At 34.4% G+C, this 24,943-nt stretch overlaps 1 protein-coding gene across 1 annotated transcript; it reads right to left on the minus strand.

The window, feature by feature from the left end:
* Window positions 1–7,744: 7,744 nt before the first annotated feature.
* LOC138309367 (uncharacterized) lies at window positions 7,745–14,359 on the minus strand. Its single transcript, XM_069250547.1, has 4 exons — window positions 14,204–14,359; window positions 12,533–12,709; window positions 10,981–11,069; window positions 7,745–7,845 (listed from the first exon to the last, which is right to left on the minus strand). The coding sequence occupies exons 1-4, from the start codon at window positions 14,244–14,246 to the stop codon at window positions 7,825–7,827; spliced, it is 330 nt and encodes a 109-aa protein (XP_069106648.1). The 5' UTR covers window positions 14,247–14,359; the 3' UTR covers window positions 7,745–7,824.
* Window positions 14,360–24,943: the final 10,584 nt, after the last annotated feature.

Consider the following 24,943-nt stretch of genomic DNA (forward strand, 5'->3'; position numbering starts at 1 on the left):
TTAAGGAATCCCTTAACATCAAAATCCCCAAAGAAAAAGCATTGCAAAAGTTAAAGGAAAAATTTTAAGATAAAGAATTTTCCTTAAAATCTGTAATGCTTTCCTAAGGAGAATTTTAAGTTAAGGGATTCCTTAAATTGAACCTGATTAGTAAACACTTGACTTGTTTTAAGTATTCCTCACGTAATATGTGACATTCTTAACGAAAATGAAAATATTTATTCAAGTAATTATACATACGACACATGTTTCAACGTAATATTGGAAACGGCTGACGCGTTGGTATCACGTGACCGGCTGGCTCATTAAAGTTTTCTTAGCCGCAGCAATTTACCCTTACTGCCCTTAAAGTAGATAAACAGCTTTGCGGAGTACTGTGAAACACGTGTCAGCCAATATTAATAGAGTCAAACTATCAGAAAATCTATAAAAAAAGGTGTTTGTGCCACAAAACCTTTAATGTACTGTATATAATACATAATTTTACATAAGCCATAATTATAACTAATAGTTTACCTGCATTGGTAGCAAAAATTACTTTAATATTACTTTTTGTTTAATAATCCAATTTATGTACCTGTAATGGATTACAATATGAAAAAAAAATACATCAATTAGATTTTGACATTAAGGAATTAATTAATAGTTGCTTCCTCTTTTTTGCTTGTTTGAATGTTTGTATTAATGTGTACTTTTATCTACTAATGTATTTCTTGCCACTGGTTGTAACTTAAAGGAGAAGACTTAGATAGCCATTGACTGCTGTTTAACTCTTTTTACTGTATATTGAAATATTTATAACTATGGCCATTAAGTTAAGATAATGTAAATTTAAATATTTATCGAAGATGCATGCAGGAATATCCTCGATATTCCAGGGGTTACAATCACTGTTGCTATGTCCTCGATAGTCATTACGTTACTATCACTGTCGTGGTATCGCACCCCTGGAATATTTCATAGCAAAATTAAAAGCTTTAGACCACAGATGAGAGAAAATTTAGTCCTCTGATGTTCATAAAACATCATAACAGCATTTGACTATATGGCTCTAAATTTAGCGCCGTTGTATCTGTAATCTACGGTGGCTGATTTGTGCCATTTCGTCTTTTCGTCTTTTCGTCTTTTCGGGGCGAAAAGACGAGAATTAAGAAACCTTAATTTTCGTCTTTTCGTCTTTTCGCGGCGAAAAGACGAAATTTAACAACTTTAAATTTCGTCTTTTCGCCGCGAAAAGACGAAAAGACGAAAAGTCAAACACGAAAAGACGAAAGTGATACACGCTAATTAGCGACTTTGATTCTCGTCTTTTCGCCTTCAAAATTCTCGTCTTTTCGTCTTTTCGTCTTTTCGCCCCGAAAAGACGAAATTTAACTAACCTTAATTTTCGTCTTTTCGTCTTTTCGCCCCGAAAAGACGAAAATTAACAAACCTTAATTTTCGTCTTTTCGTCTTTTCGCCCCGAAAAGACGAAATTTAACAAACCTTAATCTTCGTCTTTTCGTCTTTTCGCCCCGAAAAGACGAAAATTAACAAACCTTAAATTTCGTCTTTTCGTCTTTTCGCTCCGAAAAGACGAAAATTAACAAACCTTAATTTTCGTCTTTTCGTCTTTTCGCCCCGAAAAGACGAAAATTAACAAACCTTAATTTTCGTCTTTTCGTCTTTTCGCCCCGAAAAGACGAAAATTAACAAACCTTAATTTTCGTCTTTTCGTCTTTTCGCCCCGAAAAGACGAAAATTAACAAACCTTAATTTTCGTCTTTTCGTCTTTTCGCCTTCCGGTCTGGTGTGGAAGTCATTTTGAAATCTTTTTATCTTAATATTGACTTAATTGTTCAATATAGAAGCATCAAAGTAGTTTATGATAACAATCGATTTATTAAATTGATAGTATTACAAGTATCTTCATCAATAACTAAGATTAGAAGTTTTAAAACAGAAGTCAACATGCTTGTTTACAGCAGTTACGTAGATTTCTCACACGTGGCATATGCCACGTACCACTAACAGATTCATTTCCGCAAATCCTTTAGCGTGATTGATACATTTTTTGAAAATTCATTAATATCTTATTTTTTTGTATTCTAATCGCCCTCTTTAGCAATTACGCTTATCAAAACATTGCCGTATATATGTAAGGACCATAATGAACTTAAGATGCTAAACATAGCACTTACAGGAGTTGCCTCCCCTACACAACTTGAAAAAAAAAGTTGTCGGCGGGTATTATTCGAAAGCGTTTGAACCATGGATAAACTTGTTAACAAAATAATTTATGAAAGACAACTCGTGAAGACTTTGAGTTTAAAGGAAGGACTTGTACCAAGAAATTGCTCAAATACAGTTAATTATAACAGTCAATCAGTAGGTACAATGTACTGTGTATTATTTGAAAAGACATTTTGACTACATACATGACATGGTCTTCATCATAATTGTACATTAGAAATTACATTATAATCTCCGTCGTATATGATAGATGACAAAGTATATCTGTAATTTGTATTTTTTCGGGGCGAAAAGGCGAAAAGACGAAAAGACGAAAAGACGAAAATTAAGGTTTGTTAATTTTCGTCTTTTCGCCCCGAAAAGACGAAAAGACGAAATTTAAGGTTTGTTAATTTTCGTCTTTTCGGGGCGAAAAGACGAAAAGACGAAATTTAAGGTTTGTTAATTTTCGTCTTTTCGGGGCGAAAAGACGAAAAGACGAAAATTAAGGTTTGTTAATTTTCGTCTTTTCGGGGCGAAAAGACGAAAAGACGAAATTTAAGGTTTGTAATTTTCGTCTTTTCGGGGCGAAAAGACGAAAAGACGAAAAGACGAGATTTTTCGCGAAAAGACGAAATTTAAATTTGTTAATTTTCGTCTTTTCGGGGCGAAAAGACGAAAAGACGAGAATTAAGATATTTAATTTTCGTCTTTTCGGGGCGAAAAGACGAAATGGCATAAATCAGCCACCGTAGTAATCTTCATAAGAAAGTGCCGACAGGCCTCTAATTGTTCAGGTTTGTTCTCTCCTGAACTGCCTCCAGTTTTGCTACGAAATATTCCAGGAATGAATAAAGTGAAAGTGATAGTAATGCCTGGTGTATCGAGGATGACGGAGAATATGCCGTTCTGAAATGGCAATAGGTGTTATAAATAGTTTCCAAAAGTGCAAACAGAAACTGCAAACAAAATTTCAAAATTTGCGTGCAATAGGTGTTTAAATAGTTTCCAAAAGGCAAACAGAAACTGCAAACCAAATTTCATTTGCGTGCGATTTATTTCGGCGAATTTCGCGATAAAGGTAAATTCGCGAAAGTTTATATCCGTAAGTCGTTATCTTTCACAAATTTTTGTACAAATAAATTGAAAGGTATTTACATTTCATTTTTAATTCCGCGAAACGTAATCTTCGCGAACATGTAATGGAAATCGCGAAATTTTGTAGCCGCGAAAGAATGTTTGTTTACAGTAATACATAGTTGGTAATATTCGCAGGGGTTCTAATTATGCGAAATTTGCGGATCCACCCAAATTTGCGAAGTCGAATACCGAGAGAAATTTATCAAAATCATGGATTTACGTATTATTCTTCTAAAGAATGTATTTAAAGGCTACAAAGATAATTCGTAAAAATAAACCCCGCGTTTCAAACAGTAAATGACGAAGTAGTGTCCATCCGCAAAATTTAACAACAATAGAATGATGCATCAACTTAAGCTTTAAAATTAAAACAACTATGACTTATTCTGTACATCCACAGGAATCGCCGGAGACTGGAAAACTCACTTTACCGTGAAACAAAATGAAATGTTTGATGCGGTGATCACAGAGAAGTTGTCAGGACGAAACATCGAACTGATATACCAATAATATAACTGTGATGACAGATTATGACAATATTAAAGGTACCTATATTAAGTGAAACAGTTTTTAGTTTTTAAAACGAGTAGTCTCCCTTTTACTTATTTTTATAAACGAGTCTCCCCTTACAAATTAGATGGAAATTAACAATTCCATCTTCGCATATCACAGAGTTACCTCCCTTGCGGGTAGGTATCCATTGTGACGTCATTATTTTGTGAGTTAAACTCACGTTGTTTTCTCTGAAAAGTATGACATTATGACGTTACGCTCGCAAACAGATGACGTCACAATCAATACCTAATCGCAAGGGTAGATAACTCTGTAATATGCAAACACGGAATACACTATTTAAATTAATTATATACAAATATCAATTAATTTTGACTGAATATGAATGATTGAGAGGTAAATGATGAATATGTCTGCAACTAATGTGAAAGTAGTGAAAGTTGTGTTCGAAATTAGAATAATCAATTTTAATATGGGAAATGGTGTTAGAGTCCTTCTGTGAAAGGTAAATTATTTCATTTAGAAAAGTTCGATAATTTTGAAGATTAGCAAAAGTTATTAGTTTACCAATAATACTTCTCTTATTATCACTGTTTATTTACGTTGTGTTACACTGTTAAACGTAATCATATATTAGTTTATATTAGTTTAGGGTACAATTGCTCAGAAAAAAATCGGTCATCAGGTCGGGTTTTTTCATATAGTGTCTTTCACTCTAAATTAATGGCCGAAACCGGAAACTGAGATCGAAATCCCGACTTTTAATTTTTTCGTAGAAAAGTGGAATGAAAACTACGGTCGGGGGTAAAAAATTAGGGTCGGTCGAGTAACCCTAAACAGACATACATTTGTTTTGGCCTAATCTTCATAGAGCTCATCGTCTTATGCTTCCTGCCGTCGTCTTTATTATTATAAAATCAGCACTTTGTGCGTGTACTTTATTAATGTATAACAAAATGCTTTCTAATACTTTTTGGATATATATTTTGTCATAACATCGGTAACAAGATCATTTTTCATGGGAAACTGAGGGCAAGTGAAATAGCAATCATAATTTGAGTTATACACATACATAGTTAATAAATAGTATAAAACCAAAATGATTTTTATTAAAAAAATGGTTTAAGTTCGTTTCTCGGAGAGGAGGAGGGCATGTGAAATCATCCGATTACGGTTTTTAGCTCGCATCTTGCATAGAGGGGGCTTATGGAATCACTGGCGTCGGCGTTGAAAGTGTTAAAAAAACTGTTATCTGTAGCAACAGACATTGATTTCTTCTTTAATTTAGAATTATAAGTGTGTGATGGGTATGAACTGTTATTTTAAGGAAGGAAATGCTGAATTCTGATAATTTCAAGAGGTCCAAAGGGCCAAAATCACCAGGTTAAGGTTTTGGTGTAAGTGTTAAAAAACTTTTTTTTTCTAATCCGTATCAACTGACATTGGTTTCTTCATTAATTTAGAATTATAGGTGTGTGATGGGTATGAACTGTCATTTTAAGGAAGAAAATGCTAGATTTTGAGAATTTTAAGAGGCCGAAAGCGCCTATGCACCAGATTAAGGTTTTGTGTAAGTATTGAAAAACTGCTATCTGTAGTAACTGACATCGATTTCTTTATTTGTTTAAGTGTTGTGATTGGTATGAATTATATTTTAAGGAAGAAAACACTGGATTTTGAGCATTCCAAGAGGCCTAAAGGGCCGAAATAATCAGATTAACGTGTTGAAAAACTGTTGTCCAGAACAGCTAATATTGATTTCTTCATTACAACAAATAAATATTTGTTGTTGGGAAACAATTTTGCTGCGTCAAGCCAAATATGAAAAAAATGCTGAAAAATTACCATTTTTGAGCTTAAAATAAGATTTTTTCATTTCCTGCGTAGAAATCACTATATATATTGTATGTTTTGGTCCTGATATGTATTTGTTGTTCTATTGTGGTCATTTGGATACCTCATTTGTCTACTCCGGTTGAAAAATGTCAATGTTATGACTATTTTTCAATTTTTAGTGAAATTCGAGATGGCGGCCATTTTGATTACGTCATAACCGGAAGTCTTCCCAACTTATGCAATGTTAACATTTTGATTTGTGATCAGTGGGTCATAAGGGTTCAGAAAAATATTGGTTCGGAGGTTTTTTTTTTTTTTTTTGGGGGGGGGGTGCATGTGGGACCCTCCTAGCCCATGGCCTAATTATATATGTAAGGGATACAACATTCATTTTAGGGGTTAAAAACAGAATGTTGAGAAATTCAAGTGGCCCAATAGGTAAACTTATTCTTGGGTCTTTAATGGTTGCCAGAGGCGAGCTTTGCTGTTCCCAAACAGCTCTTGTTAGTTCAATACCGTTATCTATAACAACTGACATTTATTTCTACAGTATTTGGATTATAAGTGTTTCTGATGGGTATGGGAATCATTTTAAGGAAGAAAGTTTTGGATTTTGTAATTTACCGATGTACCCGAAATGAGCAGGTTAATGTTTTGGTGCAAGTGTTGAAAAACTGTTATCTGTCACAACTGACTTTGTTTTCTCTATATTTATGAATTAGTTGTCAACAATGTTGTTTGAAGAAAGCTAATCTCGTGAAAATGAAGTGAACTGCGCAACCAAGAAATAAAGTGATCGGAGTTTACTAGTTTCACATCCTCGATACCCGTACTTTTAGTTTATCTGCAGTTCTTTTTCAACATAAAATCATTGTTCACTGATATTGCTAAACTGAAGTAGTGTGTATGCATACTACAGAAATTGGTTTGTGTATTTGTCAATTGTTATTGAGTAATATTGTCCATATAAACTATTATGCTTTACAACTATTCGTTTATTTTAGACAAATACTAATTTACTTGAATAATAATAGAAATAACTGTACATATATTATGAAATTGATTGCTGTATATCCCTGATAACAGTTAAAACATATTTTCTTTGCACTTATCTGTGGCAGTATTAAAAACATAAAGAACATATTAACTGTCAGCAAATCCGTTGTTATATACACGTATTGATCTATGGACTATACCGTCGCCATAAGAATTTGCATTATCAAATATTGAATAATAATAAAATATTATTATTTGGATTTCATATTTTTTTTTCGTATTTTCTCCTCATTTCAGATATCCGTATATTTTTCATCATTATAGTTTTCGCATTTTGCCGTCACCACATGTTTTCCATATTTTCCCCGCTTGTATATTCCTTATTTCATTTTTCACATTTTTTGTGGAATTTTTGTGAAAATTTACTCTTATTACTCCCATCCGCATTACTTTTTAGGAGAAAATGTGGAAATTTGAGGTGCGGGAACTTCAGGGTTACGGACGTTATAACCTCCCCTGGACTATCTTATAGTAAAACTGGAGAAAACCCTGGACTATCTTATAGTAAAACTGGAGAAAACAGAACAGAACAGGCGATCTTGTCCTTTGGTGTACATCAATAGAGCCTATAATGGTAACCGTGGTTGACTGTGTGACTTTGAGTTTGGGCGTGGCTCTCTCTGTAGTCTTCAAAGGAAATCTTTGCTGGTCAGTGATTGGTTCAGAGTTTTTCGTCTGAGCTGCTTTCACTTTTACTATGGGATAGTCCTGGGTTGGATGTAACGTCACTGAGGCGGAGCGAATTGGAAATGTAAATATTAATATATGAACACGCTTTCAACAAATTCATAGTTACATTGAATACGTCTGAATCCCATTGCGTTCACACTACCTTTAACGCAATCAAAACTCTGTTCAATCTCTATGTAGAAACAATTTTGTTGGCCCTAGATGTTCGTTATAATAGTGTTTGACGAAAACACTTACCTTACAAAGTCTTACATCATCTCAGATTATATAGTTCAATGAAAAGAACCGAATATTCAGATGCACTCATACAATGTATTTTCATATTACAACAATAAAAATAGCATTCACAAACCACAAATGTGCATTTATTTTCAGACATTAATCCTGATGGTGGTGAGTCTGAAAAAAAAAATTAAGAGTTATCTTCAAATATATCTATATCATAATTCAATATCATTATTAATAAGAAATCCGTTAGAAATATACTGAGCGCCGATGAAAACGGTGAACACTTTTTCAGTGAATATTTTTTTAAACATAATTTAAGTTCATATCGACAAGATAAGTAAAATACAACATTAAGCGCCTAATCCAAGTAGACAATAATGATTAGCTTAACTGAAATCGCCTCCGTGCTGTGAAGCAGCCAATTGTGGAAAACGTACCTATTCGCACGCGCAACACTGTTTTCAACGAAATTTTGAAAAAAACACCAATTAGTTTGGAAAACGATGCCACGACTTACGGACAACCAGCATCACACAGTAAGGGTATAATATGTATTTGCAGGTGGACTTTCACGACGTGAAATCGTACGGAGAACGGTTGTTCGTCTTCCTCTTTCATTAGAATTCAACAGCATTTCGAACAAACTGGTTGGTTCCTTTAACAATAGACAGCGTGCTGGAAGGTAACAAGGGACGTCGGCTCGGAAAAAAACCCGCTATATACGGGTAATCAATCTTCTTGACAGCTGCTCAAACGACAAGAACAGCTATTTGCATCAAAGGAAGAGGATTTTCGTTTCTACAGTCCGCCACTGTTTACGTAATCCTGGTTTAAACGCGCGCAGACCTTTCATTGAAACATGCTGAAACCACGTCGACGTCAAAATCGTCTGACGTGATCCAGGCGTCATTGTCGATGGTTTCTGTGGCAATGGCGACGTGTCTTGTTCCTAGTGACGACATAATTCGTGTTTGGAGACGACGGGAAGAACGCTACGTCGTGTGTCGATTCGTGTGTCAAAAAATAGGATAGGCGGAGTGGTGGTAGCGTGATGGTTTTGGGAGGAATTACACTCGACCGCAAAACGCCTCTTTTGGTCGTGGATAGAAACTTGACGACGCGACGTTATATCGACGAAGTCCTACAAACTGCCGTCGTATGGTTCTTTCGAATCATCCAGTTGTCAACATTCTGATAATGACAAGGTTGACGACAGACTTCCTCAATATTCAAAATATTCAAACACTGTCCTGGCCTGCCTTCTCCTCTAACCTCAGTTCGATTGAACGCTTGGGAGACAAGTTAGGTCAAGCTGTGAAACGACGTCAACCACAGCCTCAGACTCAGACTCAACGCCACCTTGAAATTGCCCTTCAAGAAGAGCGGAGAAACATTCAGCGAGTCAGAATCTAGCGTCTGGTGTCGAGTTGTCAACATTCTGATAAAACTGTCGGAATGTGTAACTTTCTGATGAAATAATCAGTTTGTCTATACATTGTAACCATTAAAATTTAGCTATTATTGCAGTGTTGCGTTTTCATTGGCGCTCAGTGTATATCTGACTGTACAAGAAACTGATATAAACATTGAAAATGCTGGCATAGTGTACAAAGCAATGTGTATATACGTTTTACATCCATTTACATCTGTGAAACATGCCTTATATGTAAACGTATGTTAAACGTATGGCAAACGTATGTTGAACGCATCTTTTTTCATACGTACGTAAATCAGATGTTGACTTTAATATCCGTTTACTGTAAATCAAGTTTCTTTCGCGGCTATTAAATTTCGCGATTACTGTTTCAAAACTGGTTCGCGAAGATTAATATTCGCAGATTTAACAATTGAAAGTAATAGTCTCATCCTAACCACCACCCCTAACCCCACTCCACCCCCCACACACACACCTCCACTACCACCAATCGGCCTATTGTTAAATATTTGTATATCAAATATTTTTTATCGAAATTGTATAATAAGGATTTATTTATCAACCAAAACTCACGGCCATTTAAATGCTTGAGGATACTAGGGCGTCCTGCATGATAATTCTAGCGTTTGCATAAACAAATAATTGTCTCTCCTTACACATGTATATAATATAAGACTCTTTCATTGCCAAGATCAAAGAACATAGAAAGCATGATAGATTTTAAGGAATGCTCTTTAACTAATAGTTTGTTCCTCAACTGCTATAATACCTTCCCGTGGAGAAATTTAACTAATGAATTCCTTAAAAATTTAGGAATGTTCATGAAACTGGGCGCAGGACTTCTGCTCAATGCATTATTGAAATGCTGATTTACCGAAAATGATCCAGGTTAACATATAACAGTACTCCCCACCTTAGTAACAAATATTATTTTAAGCCCGTTTGACCTACCGAATAGCATGCAAATGTAAAGTCGTAAGAATGCTCCTCGCCGGAATAACACATTTGTTACTTCAAACCCATTTTCACCTTAAACCCATTTTTACCTCAAATTCATTTCATATCTACCGAATAGCATGCACATGTAAAGTCATAAAAATGCTCCCCGCCGGAATAGTACATTAAAGAGAAACGAATATTCAAAGAAAGCCTAGAGTGACCAGGAGAAAGACAAACCGAAGACAGGATGATATGAACATTGAGAAGTCGAAAGTTAAGAAAACTGGTTTAGAACTTCTGTCGTCTTTATCGGAGGGGTAGATTTTAGATTTTAAAATAATAGTATATTACGAGTTGAAACTAACACCTTGAGGAGCATACTGGTTATAAAATAGCTCTCGCCCTCCTCCACCTCTCTCTTTCTCGCTCTTCTCTCACTCTCCCCCTCTCTCTCTGTCTCAATAACAACTTTATATATTATGTATATCTTTTCTTGGAAATGCCATCTTGTTGAATGTTTTATTATTTTTTGGAACGGGCTTTATATAAGTTGTATAACTTATGCCCAATCCCATTGCACATTTTGCAATAAAATTTGTTTAAAGATGCTCCACCGCCGACAGAACATATATGATACTCATCATTTGAACAACAATTGGTGTTTAATAGTGTATATATATGTCTAATTAACACAAAAAATAACATAAAATTATTCATTTTGCTTTGGTTTATGCGCATTCAGAACTTCATTCTATATCTTGAAGTTACATTAGAAGCTCAAACTTTCCAATGGTGGTAATGGTGTAAAGTAAGTAACTTTTGTAACTGAAGAAAAATACCAAATCGTCTGATCCTGTTTTTGATAGTGAAAAAATACCATTTGTCAGCGGTGGAGCATCTTTAAATAAATAACTTAAATCCATTTTACTTACCGAATAGCAAGCGCATCTTCCGTCATAGCAGTGGTGCCTGTCGGAAGAGCAACCATGCAGGTTATCACAATCGTCCCGTACCGTGCAGGCTGTAATACAAGGGTGTAACGTATCTATCAGTTAAGTTCGCTTACTTGTGTAAAGTACTACTAGCACTACTTACTGTATAACTGATATGCTTGTGTTGAGTAAGATGATGAATAAAACATGGCTGTTCGTTATACATGGTTGTTGTCTAGCTGCCGCATTGTGTGTGTTATAGAAGCCATTGACCCAAGTAACAAAGGGTGCAGATACTACAATTACACTGTTCTAATCTGACGGAGTATAATTGGTCTATATATTTAGGTGTTAACACGAGACTGTTAGAAATGATTTGGTTAAAAAGATTGGGAAAAAAATAACAATAAAAACAATCACAAAAGTAAATAGATAATGACGATAAAAAAAATCAAAGTACTCATGGTACTAAAAGGTGGTGACTTCACAAAATGTTTTTTGGTGAAATTAAAGAAATGTGGATCAAAGATGTTTAAAACGAAAATCGAAGAGATTTCGATTAAACTGGACAAACAATGTAGAATGAATTGAGACTCTGGTTATAAGCAATACATTCTATGGTATTCCAAAGGAACATGAATACATTTTGTAGCATAAAATATTTTTTTATAAACATATATGCAGATTATTCCTAGTTGAATTGGATAAGAAATGTCTTTGGTCAGCATCATTAGAGGAGGCAAAATTGTGGAGATGATTTGATTTATCTTATTATATATTCTGTTAGCAATCTACGTATGTTTCTTATTGACTTAAACAGTATATATCTGATGTCCATCCAAGCTGCCTTAAGTCCAAAGTTTTCACATAGATACATAACTTTTGACTTAAAGGCCCACTACTTTTACGGAACGGCTTTTAATTTTTTAAATGGGATTGTAAAATGAGATTGACAATTTTGTACAGTCGTAAAAATTCTTTCTCAAACGAAGTGATAATACGGATCTGTATTTGAATCAGATTGGTAGAACTTATCAAGGTAAAGTTTACCACTGCCCGAGTCACGCAGTCACACTTCAGAGCCACGAGAATTCCAATCTCACGGTTACTTTTATTGTTTAGAGTGACCACACTTCTTGCTGAAGCACGGTCGTTTTTTTTTTATCTTGGACAGGTTATAGTATTAAAGAAACTCTTGAGTTATCCCTCTTTTTGTTTTGAAATGACCAAAATGGTTGTTTTTTGCACAAAACTGTTTGCTAGTGAATTGTACAATGCTCTTTGGTCAGCAATAATCATTTACTTGCATCTATATTTCGGAAATCCTACCGTTTTGTACAGATTTTTTTTTTCAAATTCCAGTGTCAAATTCCTAACTTTTAAAAGAGTATTTGGTGAAGTATCTTTTAATTGGTTGTATGTTCCGAGGGTGCCCTTGGGCGAATATTTAAACCATTGAGTTATCTAATTACATTTTAATGGTACATTTTACCTTATGGAATAACAGTCTTTAATGCATTTCGGTGTTCTGTGTAGTTGTATTGATACTCACGTGTTCCTTTATATGGACGGTTGTCAGTTGCTGGTGCACTTGTGGTTCCGCCATGTGAATGGCATTCACACTGCCCGCGGATACAAGACCAGTGATGCGTAGAGTCTTCGCATGAGCCTGAGCAGTCAGCGTAAGTCACGCAGCTTGTAGCACGCCTCACAGCGGCCTGGCATACAGCTACAAAATTAAGTTTGACGCGTGATTTGCATGCATTTGCATTTGTTTGTATGTGTGTTTGTATGTGTGTTGTATGGATGCTTATTGATTGTGACGTCACGTGTTAGAGACTACTGTTGAAGAAAGTTCTTTATTTGTACGAAATTAATTTTCTTCATCAGTCAATGTAAATTACAAAATTGCCAATCAATCCTTAATGACGTAACAAGCGATACCTTCCCGCAAGGGCGGATGTAGAGAGTAAACAAAGGCGGCATTGTTGACAATCAAAACTTGTTTATTATTACATATTGAAGTGGCAATTTGTATTCATAACTAAGATGCAAAGTATAATCACTGTCAGAATATCACATTTGGATAAGTGTTAGAATATCAAATTTGTGGTATCAGATCTTTCACGAGAAAAGCAATCACAGAAAATATTTTTTTCAATTAACATAAACAAATCCAGCCGAACTTTCACTTTTGCACCGGTTCACGTAGAATGTTGCCCATACACTTATCAGATACAAGAAAAATATCATTAATTTCGGTACGTATACGTACTTTCCGTTGAATTGGTCGACATTTCGAGATCCAAGCTATTCCAAAGTCACGTCCGTTAAACAAATGCAATACATAACCACTGAGGATTTGATAAATTAGATTTTAGGCATCTAATAAGGTAAACAAACTACTGTAAGACCGATTTGAGTAGTTCTAGACAAAATAATCTTTATTACACTGGCAAGGGACAGGGTTCGGCATACAAGACATCCGACCACTATGTGTAATGGCGGACAGTAACCGAGTTTGAATATTTCAAAACAGTGGTCTTTTCTGGCATATCACAGTAAAACCAAATTATCTAATTTCTATTAGAACTGGTTTGCTTCCTATATATTTGCAAATTTTAATGTAACCTTAGACTGAATTGTTCCTTTAGGTAACCGCGAAAGAAAGTTACAGTTACAGTATATTTAGATAATATCTCATTCGACTGCATTTATGCTGGTGCAAACGCCAATCATGAAGATCGTCAGATGATGAAAAGGCCAATGATTGGATAGAAACCGTACATATTTACTTAAGGATTAACTTGAATACACTTTATATGTTATGGAGATATAACACAAAAAATCTGAGTGTGCTCTAAATAAATCTTGTAATCATTTTTTTTTCTTAAGAGTAAAGTAAAGTAAGTTAGTAATTCCACTTCTGTTGATGGAAAAGTATTACACTGGCTTATCTAAATAAATCTTGTAATGTGACATTGCAAACGGCGACGTCTTTTTTTACGTTATGGGCCGATAAACATATTTTTAAATTAATGAAAATGTTTAACTCGATTTGAACATGTAAATAACTTGTGCTGGAACATATTTAAACACACCTCTGACAAAAAAAAAAAAAAAAATGAAATTATTGCTCAAATTTTTTTTATGGGATTTTTCCCACTGAGTGGGAACAATTATTACATCAAATCAATATCTACCTTTAATATCTTGTACTTACCCAATGTAACACAAACGAGGAGAAGAACCAGTAAAGCTCGCATGTTGTCGATTAGGCTAGCCTTGCAATTTCTGCCAAATAGCGCAATTTAACTGATACACCAAGTATGGGGATAGTTTTGGTCATGACGGAAACACATGGTCGTTTCTCATTCTTATCTAAGCCATGAATACAATACTGGTTTGTGATGTTATATCACGTAACATAGTTCTAATTTTAGTGTTCAATGTATTGACTTCTGTTCCGATTGTTGATAATGTTTTTATGTTGGGTTTTTGTTGGTCTTTGGCAGCTTCAGTGATATAGCACTATAAAAAGGACAATAGTTCCACTATACAAGAATATACAACAAGAACATACTGATGTGTCCAAAAGCACACAGCTCGCACTACACACACGCTTCACACCGCATACATTGGAGGCCGTCCTTACTTGACCCTGACTGTTAATAGGACGTTGATTTATTTTAATTTAAACATACAAACAAATGGTGGTTCACAGTTGGTTTTGTATTGTTCATTGTTCGTACTGTATATTTATTTTCGTTGTTTCGGGATCTATGGTCTCTTAACCAGATGCCAGAGCTCTGCAGAAAATCTTTTTAGATGAGCAGATATGATTGTTTGCAAAGGTCTGGCATCTATATAAGGCCAAAAATATCGTAAGAAGATAGTTTAATGTTTATAAAATTGCTGCATTGGTTTCATTTGCTACTATACATTATAATTATGCATGTGCAATGATGGAGACTATTTCGTTTTTATATAAATGATATCAGGTATACCAAAACATGTTTTCATCGAGTTTCGGTCAACTTATATTATGTTGAACTCTCGTACGGACTTTCGGTTCTCTAGTTCAAAATAACACATTTTTACCTCAAACTAAATGAACAAAGACATATTATTGACCTTTAATCTCTTATTTTAAAACATGACTTTCGCTTTAGTGGAACTATTAAAATCTAGATCGAAAATATATGGAATGCCCATTTTAATTTGATACAAGCATGATTATTTGTTTCTATATTTCTAACATATAACCATTCAATATAAATTAGGTTGTACTTTGTTCTCAGATGGGTAGGGATAACTATTGTTTAAAGTTAAAAGTGCCAAAATCGAGCAAAAATTTTGGCATGTTAAATGTTCTTCATTAATCTATTTGAAACCATAAGGTTTGATGAATTAAGCTGTGAAAATCATTAAAATGGTTTCAGATGCCTTATAACCGTTAGTTACAACACAGAAATTATGTACTGTAAAATTGTTGTTTTTATGCCTTATGTATGTTTAGTTGGAAACTTTCCTGCAGAAATCACTTTACAATTACAAACAACACTGTACAAATGTAAAATGAAATTGTAGACCACAATTAGGCTTCATGGTCTGACTGTAGTTACTCATTTCGCTTCACTTTAGATGTACATTTAATGCTTTTGGCAATACTGCTAAAAAACATTTTTTTGCTGTTATTTGTATTTGTAAAATTAAAATCAATGCATTGTAATTTTCAAAATGTTAATAACTTTTGATGATATTATTACATATTACATATCAAAAGCTCATCTTGATTCGTGAGCATGAAAAATACGATAGATTCACATCCCTAACCCTCTTTGGAGATTTGTCTGTTCGACAAGAGCAGCGTGAATAGATTCACATCCCTAACCCTCTTCATAGATAGGTCAAACCGAGTAAAATCATTATCAGATAAGCTGAACTAGACTAGCGTTATATAAGGCCAGTTCAGTTCTGTTATACAGTTTAATTCCTTTGGTGCAATCGGTACTCAATTGTGTGAAGAGACAAACCAATAAACGAACCAGCGAGTATTTTATATTCACTGACTATCAATAAAAAATAAAATGTCCATCAAATCTAATCTATTATCATGTACCAGACGACAATATCCATATAAATTGCTGCCACATCACTATAAAAGGAAATGTGATATATAATTGAATGTACACTACAGCTCTCGTGGAACATAAAATACCCACGAGCCCGTCACGGGCGTGGGCATCGTGGTCCCAACACGTCCACCGGAAATGATGATCCGCGACGATCCGTAGGAATATCGTGTCACGTCTGGTCCCATAATGATAGCTTCGATAGAATATGAAAATCTATACACGTTTCAGGGTGAAAAAAATGTACGCTATAACATAACATGTTGATATGTTGGTTTAAATGATGTTTATGTATGAATTTGCATGCAATTTATATGAGTACCTTTTGATGTTTTGGGATGTTGATGGAATAAATAAGCATTTTACATCTGCACGCACGGTCATCCATTTTATATAGATTAGATTGCCTGCCGTCATTTTCCTACTCCATGCTAGGCTAAGTATTTACGACCGCAACCTACCGGAGATAATTGGTACTAAGGCAGGTAATCCAGTCTGCCATTTTATGTGGATTGTGTTCTTTAGCGAAGACTCGGCACCATTTTTCTCTGAAAAGGCATGAAACAGCTGTACACTGTAGTATAAATTGAAGGTTCTGTCTGCGACAATGAACGAACAGTTCATTTGGTACTTTCATGCAGATAAAAAAAAATCAAATAACTTCAAAGAAAGACTCTACTGGCCTGCACTTGGTCAGTGTTTTTTCAGAGTTACGATGATGGAATGTTACCAGAATAGTTGAAGATGATTTTATTTTATCAATTTCTTTACTTAACTGGTTCAGTGAACGTCGATGTCAATTGTCAAGTGCGCATTAACATAGTGGCAGTAAACAGCTGTCAATCAAATCATTAACATAGTGGCAGTAAACAGCTGTCAATCAAATCACACGTGACCTTACATTTTGTATTGTGTATGCTACGATGTTTGCTCCGACATTGAATAGAAACACGTGCGTTTGTGAGCACGAGGCGTGGCTATATTACACCTGGCGATCGGTCAATTACTACACTATGTTCATTTTTTGTAGTGGGAGTCTAGCAAAATGTTAATATTTAAACAATGATTCACATTGATCGTTTGATTTACTTCGTCTTTCTAGACACTTCAGTCTGGTAGTTATTTAATCTTTTTTTACATTTAGTTACACTTTGTCACATTAAACTCTGCTGTTTTAGTCACACTTTGTCATATTTATTCACATTTAATCACACTTCTCACATTTAGTCACAATTTCTGACATTTAACTAAACGAATTTAGTCAAACATTCTCATATTTAATCACACTTCTCACATTTATTTCACATTCTCACATTTAGTCACACTTGTCGCATTTAGTCACACTTCTTACATTAAGTCACAATATCTCACAAAAACCTGTATTATTTTTTATCACTCTTGTCACATTTAGTTACAATTTCTGACATTTAATCACACTTGTCACACTTAGTCACAATCTCCCACATTTAACTATACTGTTTTAGTCACACTTTGTCATTTTAGTCACATTAAGTTACACTTTGGCACATTGTGATATGTGTTATACTAGTGTTACCCTAGACATAAATAAAGCCTGTAATTGTCAGTAAATGGTAGCAGAACGAGTGCAGCTTCATTCTACAAAATCAACGCTCTAATCTAATACAAAACTTGTAATGTAAATTGAGTGGGACGATTGGTTTGCTTGATATATATGTGACCAGCGTTGGTGTGTTGCTTCGTGTCTTCGATTGCATACTTCAGTGATATAGCACTATAAAAAGGGCAAGAGTTCCACTATACAAGAAGACACAACTCGAACATAGCGCTGTCTGCCAAAACACGCACCTCGCACAACATACACACAACACACCGCATACATGGGAGGCCGTCCTTACATTTTCCTGGCTGTTAACATGATGTAAATCAATTAAAGAAACAAACGAATAACGGTGGCACACGTTTCATTGCAAATAAAATAGGTTTTAATAGATTAATAAATCACCAGTTTCGTTTATATAAATTGAACAGGTAGCGAACTCTCTGCTTTGCGACATTTAAATCTAGGTTTTAATGACGAATGTTTTATAGACTGATGACAGTAATTGAGTGGATGACATAGAAACCAATGTTTTAACGCATTGGAGGGAAAACAAGACTGATTGAAATTGAAAAAAAATATGACAGATGGGGTTGACTGGCTAGCAGCTGCTTTTTAATTATACATAAGTTATTGTATAAAAAATAGGAAATTTGTGACGTATTGCGTAGGAAAATGAAATTTCATACACAACAAAAGGTTTAAGGCGTTTTGTCATTGCAGCCTTAAATAACAACATATGACAATCTAGTACGATTATGTAATTGCTATTTGATTACAAGGATGAAGAAATACAAAATGAAAGAGAGAAAAAGGAAGAAAGAAAGAAAGTAAGAATGAAAGAAAAAACATTTGATCTACATGTATTTAGGGAAAACACATAAATATTTAATGAATGAATGTATGGATAAAAGACTGAATGCATGAATAAATGGGAAAAGAAAGAAAGAAAAAAAGAAAACCCTTTGATACTTTCAGTTTCAACAAAATTTTATTTCAAACAAACAAGTTGAAATAGGATCGAACAACAGGCTGTGCCTATGTAAGTTCTCTCCCCGATCTTTGATCTACTTGGGAAAAAACTAAAAATATATATGAATGAATGATGAAGAAGAAAGAAAGAAAGAAAGAAAGAAAAAGAAAGAAAGAAAGAAAGAAAGAAAAGCATGAAGAAAGAAAGAAAGAAAGAAAGAAAGAAAGAAAAAAGGAAAGAAAGAAAGAACGAAAGCATGATCCAAAAATGAAGATCAGAAAGATCGTGACATGTGTTGGAACAAATGAAATCCCTCATAGACATTGTTAGGTCTAAGGAATTTCCTAGTTATACCATATATCATATTCTACTTTCTTGAATAATAACAGATAACAGTCTAGTATGAGTAAGAATGTGTTATTGTATGAACGAAAGAAGTGAAAGACTTCAAAAACAGAAAGAAAAATAATGTAAGAAAGAAAAAGAAAGAAAGATAGAAAGCAAGAAAAAAGAAATGGATGAGATACATGAAAGAGAAAGAAAGAAAGAAATATAAAGAAAGAAAACAGTGATCGTCATGCATTAAGAAAAGACAATATAGAAATGAAGAATGAAAGAATTCATCTACTTAAAAAAGATGAAAGAAATAAAGAAATACCGCGAAAGAAATAACACAAAAAGGAAGAAAGAAAAATGAGTAATCCCCTTGAAAAAAAATCATTATGAAAGATAGAACGAAAGAGACATAAATAAAGAAAGACAAAACAAATAAAGAAAGAAAGGATTTTTTTTCTCACTTGAAACACATTTTTATTGGCTTTTTTCACAGAATACGAAGACAAATACAAAAGAAACATCTCTTTCACTCTCATTTTCTCACTTATGATATTTCTTATATCTTAAATGCCTTGGTTTCAGTCCCCAGTAGACATTATTTTTTTTTTCTTTTAAATATTTCATTTTTGTTATGAAACTTCACACGTTAAATTACATTTATACTGCATCTACAATGCATGTGTATAACATTTCTCTTTGCGAATAGTAGTATTTGTATTCACATATCATTAATCTTTAGCCAGATTTTATAGTAAACCCAACTTCAGATTAAATACATTTAGTTTGCCATTGCCCAAGGAGAAATACCTTCCAGAATTATAACAATTTTAATATCTTTCTAACACTTTCAACATACAACATAGTTCCTATTACACGCAGTCTATGTATTTATATATACTTCTTAACGATCAACATTGTGTACAGTGTTTTGCACTAGGTATTGCTTACCGCGCTTGCGGTAACTGATATACACAAAAGTTTTCGAGAAAATCCAGCTTTCAATTTTGCTCCTTAATGTATCGACATGCTGACTTTCATAGAATATGTGTAATACAGATTCCTCCCTCTGCTTACAGAAAACCATAAAGGGTTGTCTAAAATATTAATTCTTGTTAAAAAAACCATTAGTGTTGCCAATATTCAATGGTTTATTCCATACTGGAACCACCTTAGAGTAACATCCTTTTTTATTGTACTCAGAGTAACATTAGAAAGGTCAAACTATATATAGCTATATATAGCTACTGGATGATGTTATTGCATAACCGACATGATGGGTAGCCTGACTGTAGCTGTCAATGCATATAGATAAAAATAAATATTTTGTTATCTGATCATGATGTTATTGCATACAAAACAAAATCCAAACCAATTCAAATTCGAAGTGTGATAGTCCCTCGTCAATTGGATTCCCTCGGAGAAATACATGAAAAATGCAGAAAGAAAGAAAAAGAAAGAAAACGCTTATCTTAATATAAAGAAAGGAAGCAGTGATGAAAAAGAAAGAAATAGAGAATAAAGAACGAGAGAGAAAGAACAAAAAATTCCAATCAAAATATCAGAAAGATCATGGTATGTTGCGTAGGAATAAATAAGATCTACCAAGGACATCAGTTGATGAAAAAGAAAGAAATAAAGAAAAAAGAACGAGAGAGAAAGAACAAAAAAATCCAATCTAAATATCAGAAAGATCATGGTATGTTGCGTAGGAATAAATAAGATCTACCAAGGACATCAGTTGATGAAAAAGAAAGAAATAAAGAAAAAAGAACGAGAGAGAAAGAACAAAAAATTCCAATCTAAATGTCAGAAAGATCATGGTATGTTGCGTAGGAAAAAATAAGATCTACCAAGGACATCAGTAGATTTAAGGTGTTTACTGGCTACATCATATTCTGCAGCCTAAAATAACAACATACGGAAGTCTAGCACATTCCACAATATCCGCTGCTTAGAGCATTTCTAATCCGAAAGAATTAATGTACAATATACTGCTCGCTATATATAACAGGGAAGCGATTAGAGTCAACCTCAATAAGAAAGATATTTATTTATATATGTACAGTACTGATGTTTATCTTATTATCCTTAGGTTTGGTATATAAGTTTAACGACTTATTTATCTTATTTAACAGTCAAGGTCATGTACGCACGTGCCAGCTTTGTTGGTGAAGGAAAACCGGAGTACCAGGAGAAAAACCACCGACAAAGCGGTCAGTACCTAGCACCATAGAAATAATAGAAATAAACTGGCAATTCTTACTAAACTATATATATATATAGCTACTAGATCAATGAAACTTTGTTCACCGAATGATGGGTAGCTTGACTGTAGCTATCCATGCATATAAATAAAAATAAACATTTTGTTATCTGACCATGATGTTATTGCATAAATAAACAAAATATAAACCAATACAAATCCGAAGTGCCATAGTCCCTCGTCAATTTGATTCCCTCGGAGAAATTTCCGGTAATCTTCGGAAATATAACACCATGTCGCCATTGAGTCCCTCGTGCCATTGTTTGCCGTATTCCACAATTCGCTATTCGTAGGCTATATGCTTCCAATAAAAAAAAACTAGGGTAAACAGACCACATTATTAATCATTAAAAATGAATCTTATAAAATAATGCCAGACAAAAGTTATACATTTATTTATCTCTCTTGAACACCAAATCCCTGCACGTAATTACTGTGAATGTGAAAATTTACGCGAGTGGGAAATTGTCGCTAAATACGAGAAGGTCACTTGATCCTATAAATTTTCCCACCGCAAAATATTATGTACATTTTGTAAACCTTGTTCGTAAAAGTATGATCAATTATAATTGTTAGTAAATCAATGACGGGTATAGATAATAAAAGAGGCAACAGGTTTTTATCCTTCTGTATGAACGAGCAAAGATTTAGAATAAAAAAAAAATTGTGTGAATGTGTTTGCGATACTTTATGTTATGTCTAAATAACATGCATGTTTTGAACGTCTTTGAAAAACTAAAGGTAAAAATTAAAGATGCTCCACCGCTGACAAAGGTATTTTTTCACTATCAAAAACAGGAGCAGACGATTTAGTATTTTTCTTCAGTTACAAAAGATACTTTCTTTACACCATAACTTTATAACATTATCACCATAGAAAAGTTTGAGCTTCTGATTTTACTTAAAAATTAAAAATATGAAAAATAAAAATTATATCCCGAAATAAATCCGTGTCACTATATCCTATATGGAATGAAGTACTGATTGCGCATGCACCAAAGGGGATATAAATTATTTTATATCCTTTTTTTTTGTTAATTAGACATACATTATACACGATTAAACACCAATTATTGTTCAAATGATGAATATCATTTATGCTCTGTCGGCGGCGGAGCATCTTTAAATGGATCAGATGATGCGATTAGTTTATTCTAAGCAGAGAAAAAAAACCCAATGCTTATTAAAATGCTAAATATTCCGCAACGTGATTTCTGATCACGTTTGAATATTAAAGGAAATACCGCGGGAGGAAATGAACGCATCACATTACAAGAACTGTGTAGTAGGATCGATAATAGTCGGGGGTATCATTAAACGAATTGTTGTGTCAACATCAGACAGCATATTGCTGTTTGAGCTAGTCTAGTCTATGGGAGTGGGCTTTAAGCCAATGGTACTGTTACACATTATACTCTGGCTGCAATCAGCACAGTTAATCAGTGGTGTTAGACATACTACATTAGTCGCCCCAGGCTAGATCTCTTAACGCTGTCGTACCATAGAAAACATCCACCAATCCCCCTGATAGACAAGAGCTGTTGGAGAACAGCAAAGCTCGCCTATTCAGAAGAAGTTGATTTTCAAATATTTACTATTTAAACATGGAAATATGACAAATTAACAGACTCAAAAACCCCCTACAGGGCCCCAAATTGGTTGTATTATCACGTTCAGCATCCATACACATTGGGAAAATAAAATCATAAACATTTGTGATGACTTAAGCTTAAACAATTGACGAAACAGAAACTTGCTCAAAACCTTTAACGTGAAATGGGACGCCAACGCTGACGCCGACGCCGGGGTGACAACATTAGCTCCCCCTATTCTTCGAATAGGCGAGCTAAAAATGCGCAACATTGCCATGGCAGGTTGGCATTCTTGGTATTAAAACTTGTATGGGCAGCTGAAGGTAGAGAATAGATTTCAGAAACAGTCACAAAAAGATAATTTCTTGTATTTCTCTGGTGCACGGACTTCCTCGGTGACAGCTCCAGCGTATTTCATCAAGACGAAAGTTCTTGCTGGAGGTGTCTCCACTTTTGCCGAGCGTTATGCAAGTTAACCATCAGCAATGGCCTCGATTTTTCTACCTAAAATAGAGTTTTCATTATCAGAATCATTTGTCACGTGATCCTTGAAAACACAATCACAGTGGGATATAATCCATCGTAGACAAAGTGAAAGAAAGAGTAATGCCGTCCTCTTTGATCTCACCATCCTCGATACTCCATGGGTTACTATCACTGACGTTATACCCAACCCTTAAGTATCTAATAGTAAAACTGAAGGCAGCCCAGGAGGAAAAATTTGAACCAATCACAAGCCTGAAAAGATTTCCTTTTATGACTACAGAGAGAGCGACGCCCAACTTCAAAGCAACACTGTCAACCACAGTGTACCGTTGTGTACAGTGTACTTTTTTAAGTGCATCAAAGGACGAAATTACCAGTTCTGTCCTTGTGCCTCCAGTTTTACTATGATATAGTCCAGGGGTTAATATAACGCACTCACATCGTAATCTTCGCCTAATTTAATGATCAGGAACATAGTTAAGAGGTGTTGGTGACAGAAGGCTAATTCAAATTACAAGTGCACATCGATTATACGACAAGAAAACCGTTAATCACGTGCTTCGCGCGCGAAAAAAAAGTTAAACGAATACAAATCGAGGAGTGACATTACCAGACTGGAAGCAAGTAACATAAAAATTGTATCACTAGTAAAATAGGAAGTTTTCATGACAAATTTATCGTTTCCTGTATACTATAAACGTGGATATTTTTGCGAGTGCTTATTTTCGCGATTTTCATTCATACTTTCACTATTCACTTTCGGGATACATTTTTAGATATTTAACGACTATATTCATACATTTTGAAATATTCCGCCTTGGGAAAGTTTTCGCGATCAAGCGACCTTCGAGTAATTAGCGTAAATTTACACCTCGCGTAATTTTCCATATTTACCGTATATGAACAATTTATGTCCCCAGTGGTAGATCTAGAATGCAGTAAAGGCTTTTTTATCCAAAGGTCAGGTAATTATTTACGCTGTTCGTGACCGGGTTGGGTGTGTTGCTAGGTGTCTTCGGCGGCATGCTTCAGTGATATAGCACTATAAAAACGGCAAGAGTTCCACTATACAAGAAGACACAACACGAACATACCGCAGGCTCCCAAAACATGCACCTCGCTCTTCACAAACACTACACACTGCATACATGAGAGGCCGTCCTTACATGACCCTGGATGTTTAAAGGACGCTATAGTAATCAAACAAATAAACAAACAAACTGTTCGTGACGGAACTATACTATATTTCGAGACCGTATATATACCTACTCATGGCAATTTTGACATCTGATGCACGTGTATAAGTTTTCTTCTTATGTATGTCTGCTGTTTAAGGCGTTGACAAAATAAAACAACGATTAAATAAATAAACCCTGTAAATTTGAATAAAATATTTACGGAATAGATTTTTATTTTGTTGAGGTTATGAGGGTATAATGATAATGGTGCACGTGTAAATTATGTAACCACGGCGAAGCTCCGTTTCTTGTATTTTTTAATGGTTATCCTGTCAAAAAAACATTCATTTTTAACAAAATATTTACCAAAAATCTGTGAAATGTTTTAACAATCTTTTAATGTTTTCAGCAACATTCCTTT

This window comes from Argopecten irradians, chromosome 15 (genome assembly GCF_041381155.1).
Source record: "Argopecten irradians isolate NY chromosome 15, Ai_NY, whole genome shotgun sequence".
NCBI lineage: Eukaryota > Metazoa > Mollusca > Bivalvia > Pectinida > Pectinidae > Argopecten > Argopecten irradians.

Bases quoted from the DNA above. Each gene is read 5' to 3' on its own strand.
- LOC138309367 (XM_069250547.1), bottom strand. From the start codon at position 14,246: ATGCGAGCTTTACTGGTTCTTCTCCTCGTTTGTGTTACATTGG. The intron at 12,710-14,203 runs GTAAGTACAAGA...TTAATTTTGTAG, and splicing joins CCTCGTTTGTGTTACATTGG to CTGTATGCCAGGCCGCTGTG. The intron at 7,846-10,980 runs GTAAGTAAAATG...TTTTTTTTTCAG, and splicing joins GAAGATGCGCTTGCTATTCG to ACTCACCACCATCAGGATTA.